The 4,255-nt window shown below is 35.7% G+C and overlaps 1 protein-coding gene across 1 annotated transcript; it reads left to right on the plus strand.

Annotated features, from left to right (window-relative positions):
- The first annotated feature begins 725 nt into the window (after positions 1 to 725).
- On the plus strand, positions 726 to 2,979 carry LOC123530038 (UPF0686 protein C11orf1 homolog). The gene is made up of 4 exons (XM_045310725.2): positions 726 to 962; positions 1,452 to 1,585; positions 2,273 to 2,327; positions 2,917 to 2,979. Exons 1-4 carry the CDS (start codon positions 741 to 743, stop codon positions 2,977 to 2,979), a joined length of 474 nt encoding a protein of 157 aa, XP_045166660.2. The 5' UTR covers positions 726 to 740.
- The last annotated feature ends 1,276 nt before the right edge of the window (positions 2,980 to 4,255 follow it).

Raw genomic sequence — 4,255 nt, forward strand, 5'->3', positions numbered from 1 at the left:
GTACTGATTGCCTAATTGTCACAGGTCTACATGTATTGAAACTTTAACAAAGGCGATACGCAAACAAGTAAGCTAGCAGACGATTATTGATTTTTGTCACAGTTGTCATGGAAAGGTGTTAATATACACGTACATGTAGTTTTAACGCTGGTTATGATCAAATTAAATAACATCCGCGGATTTTTTTTTTTTTTTTTTTGATTTTTGATTTTTTTTTTTTACCCTCTAAAATTTGGGAGCCAAGACGATACAGCGTTATAACGAATACCGCGGTATATCGAGACGCGTTATAACGGGTTTCGAGTGTATGTTCATTACCAACAGCTAGCAGTCTGTAAACTAGTCCCATCGTTTTCATTTTTTTTTCATTGACAGCACCTTCGGTTTTATATATGACATTTTTCGTCTAACAGTAAACTGGTCTACTGTTAGCTGATATATAGTTATAATTAATTTATACTGCATACCCTGGCTCGATATTATTAAAACGAATTCTAGGGCCAGTAGGGCGTCTCGGGCAGACTAGATTCACTTGAGATTCGTCTTTGGAAGTCCTATATCGAGCCAAAAAAATAAGGAGAAATGTGTCTAGCTTTGTCAAATATTTATCAGGTAACTAAAGGGTAGATCTCGATCTAAGTCGATTTGGGCGGCCTCTACGTCACATAAACCGGAAGCCACTGTCACATTGTGAGTAAATGTAAACAATACATTTTGTTTTCTGCAGTTTGCGTGTCAAAATGTCGCATTTGGACAACAATCCGTCGTTCCAGGCCATGGTGGGGGCAAGCGGCCTGGCAGAAGTATGGACACACTCCACAGATGCCGCTAAATTTAATCAGTTTGGATGGAGATGCACAAATAAAGAAACTTCCTACGGTAACGACACACTAATTGGAAACTGGAACGAGGAACGATTCGACAATAAAATTGTTAAACAGGCGAAACCATTGCCGTCTCAGGTAAGCCTAAATTTATTCTAAATCCGTCCAGTGATGTTCAGAAATCGACGGTTGGGTGAAAGATGTACTGGTTGGCGACCCAGAATTTCGGACGTTCCATGCAGTATAGATCTATGACTATGTAAAAACGGTTAGAAAAAAATAACAATGTTAAATATTAACTGCAAATGTGTAATGTCTTCACATCTGGTTAGACGATCGAGCGTATGTGAAATTAACTCTACCATAGCAAATGATTCTTTGTTTCAGTAGTGCATAATATTCCTATCTGCAAGGTAGTTGGTTGCGTTGGGGTTTCGAACAGTTGGAGAACTTGCAGACTATGCCTATTTCCGCTGGCAACTTGTTCAGACTACCGTACAGGGTCCATTTAGGATGATAGGATGCTTAATTATTGAGGAAGATGTGTATTTTTTTTTCACACAGTTTCCATTAGTCTCACAAAGAAGAAGAGACAAAATGTTTTAAATATATTGTTTACTTTTGCAGAACAACCATTACTTTGAAAGTACATACGATCAGAGCTACAACTTCAAACCATATGAGGTCCCAAAAGAACTTAAGCATTTAAAAGGTGAGGCGATTTACTTACATTCGTTTCGAACGACTCGAGCACTAAGAAAGTTTATTTTTTTAAATATTTTTAGATTGCCTCATACATTAAATGTGAACGCTTTTTGGAGAATATACTTGTGATCAAAATCTCAGTCTCCCGAACACTCCATCTTTCCAAGCCATGTATAGTCCAGCTCCAGCTAGGCAAATATTTGGACTGTTGGCTACAGTACCTGTTAATTAAGCTGTCTCATTAATTCTTAACCACAATACTGTAGACTTTTTATTATCCGTGAAATGTAGATCTAACTCATAATCTCAAGGCCAGAGTTTTTTAATAACTTGGGTTACGGGAGCGCCGGGTCCTAATTCTCCAAAATCCAAATAAAAATAAAATTCAAAATTGCGATTTTTTTTTTATTTTCCCCGACGCTTGCATATACTTTCTGTGGTGGAAAATAAAACAGTATCTTTTAACCTACAATAAATATCACAGCGTGTGCAAAGGACTTCCGATATTCTCAAAGGACGACAAAATCAATACACCGTGACGTAACTTTACTAGAATGACGTGACTAGCTCCACCCTGTAACTAATCAAAGCAGTTTAACAGTTGAAGATTGACAGCCTCGTAAAAACTGCCGGCAGTGTTTGAAGCGTGTGACAGTGTGAAAGTATCGTGTTTGATAGAGAACGTCCGTAAATATAAACCGTTATCCAGATCAGCTGACATGTTTAGAAGGCGTTAATTGCAGACAACAAAAGGCTTGGATTAAATTGGTGAAACAAGCTCCTAAGTCAGAAGACAAAGTAACTTTATTGTGGAAAATATATCGATAATTTCAGCACAAAAGCCTCAGCAAGTAACTATATTTTAGCAAATGACATTTCACATCCAGTTTAAATTAATACATTTTTTCCGACCGGTAATAAATTTGCTACTTACCTTGGATTTCCATCAGTGATAAATCCTTTTACAGTATTTTTAGAAAAAAAACAACAAAAAACATTCAATTTGTCTCCTGACCTATTAAAAACTGATATCTTTGACACATTTCGACCAGCACATGGCAGCTGACATCAAAAGGAGTGTCAGCAAAATTTTCCTTTATTGATTTTCTTTGATGTGAGATAAAAGTTAACTGGTTGGGTATTGCAAGGTGAATGACGTAATTTGACATAATTCTACTCCAAGTAAAATGTACTTCAGATTTTTTTAAGTGGATTTTCGTTTTGTAGCTGAACAACAGTAAGTCTGGTGATTTTAATAAAATGCTGACTGTTGCTATAAATCTAAAAAACAATAAAATATTTTTTGTTAAATAAGATGTTTTCTAATCAATCTAGTGGTCCTTTTCTCTAAATTCTGTTACTTTATGCACTGTTCTGAACCAATTAGTATGGTGATGATAGTAATGATTATGATGGTGATGATGGTATTGAAGGTAACTGTACAAAGTGAAAATATGTAGGACTCCAAGAAAATTTAAGAGGGACTCCATAATCTGAATGTTAGGCAGTCCTGACTCCATGAAATTGAATCATAATGGAAGCCCTGCAAGGGTACTGAACTCCATGTATGGACCATGAAACTGAGTAATATTACAAAATCTTGAACTATTAAAGAAAAAGTATGTGTAAGTTTGAATGTAGTACCTTTGCTGATTGTTTTTAAAATTCGCAGTTTAAATCTTAAAGTCTACCTCAAATTACATTCAAAGTTGTAGCCAGATATGGAGTTCAGTAACTTTTAAGAGACTCCTCACACTTAACAGGCTTGGGACTGTCTGGCATGTATAGTGAAAAATGGCCCATGTCGGAGCATAAATGAAAAATGGAGAAATCATAAAAGAAAAAAGTGAAAAGTTATTTCCGTCTTCCTTAACCCTTACAGTGGTACAAACGATTGGTTTTGCCTTTGCGACCAGTGCAGACCTAGATCAGCCTGCACATCCGTGCAGACTGATCATGGTCTGCACTGTTCGCTATTCAGTCAGTACATTTTGAGTGAACACCCCTTCAAATGATAAATGGTATTGCCCAAATTGAATGATGGACCTGTCCATTTTAGAAACTTAGCGTGCTAATGGTTAAAAGGTCAGAAACACAATATGCATAGGATGTGACAACAACACTACACTATACTAGTATATAATCACACCAACACCAGAAACAGAATACAATGCCAGGCATGTTTAGTCTCTACTTATTAGCAAGCTATATATATGTTTAAAGCAGGCAAGCAACATGCAAAAAAATTCAAGTATTTAATAGTTTCTACAACATAATATTATAACATACAATATGGAGGCTTTAATAAAGAAAGTGGGAATAAAATGCTTCAAATTGGGAAAATAACTTGTCTGATTTATCAAGTCTGTGTTGTGAATCTACATTTGCCTGAAACAACAATTTTTTTTAACCCAGTGGCACTTTTTACAAAATAAAATTTTTTGTGTTTTTTCTCATTTTATTTTTATTTTTTTTCCCCGATGCTAACATTTTCCTACTTTATTTTTATTTTTATTCCCTCCTCCTTATGCTCATTTTTGGAAAATCTCCCGTAACCCAAGTTATTAAAAAACTCTGGCCTTATAAATATGCAACAGACCAAGTATGATGACGATCGACCAAGCGGTTCATGAGAAGAAGTTTCTATATTTCAATCCAGTGGCCCTAAATATGGGTCAAGTGCCCATGTTTGTAAATATTTGAGAAAGTACCTTACAAAAAGCGAC

The sequence above is a fragment of the Mercenaria mercenaria genome, chromosome 13 (assembly GCF_021730395.1).
Source record: "Mercenaria mercenaria strain notata chromosome 13, MADL_Memer_1, whole genome shotgun sequence".
NCBI lineage: Eukaryota > Metazoa > Mollusca > Bivalvia > Venerida > Veneridae > Mercenaria > Mercenaria mercenaria.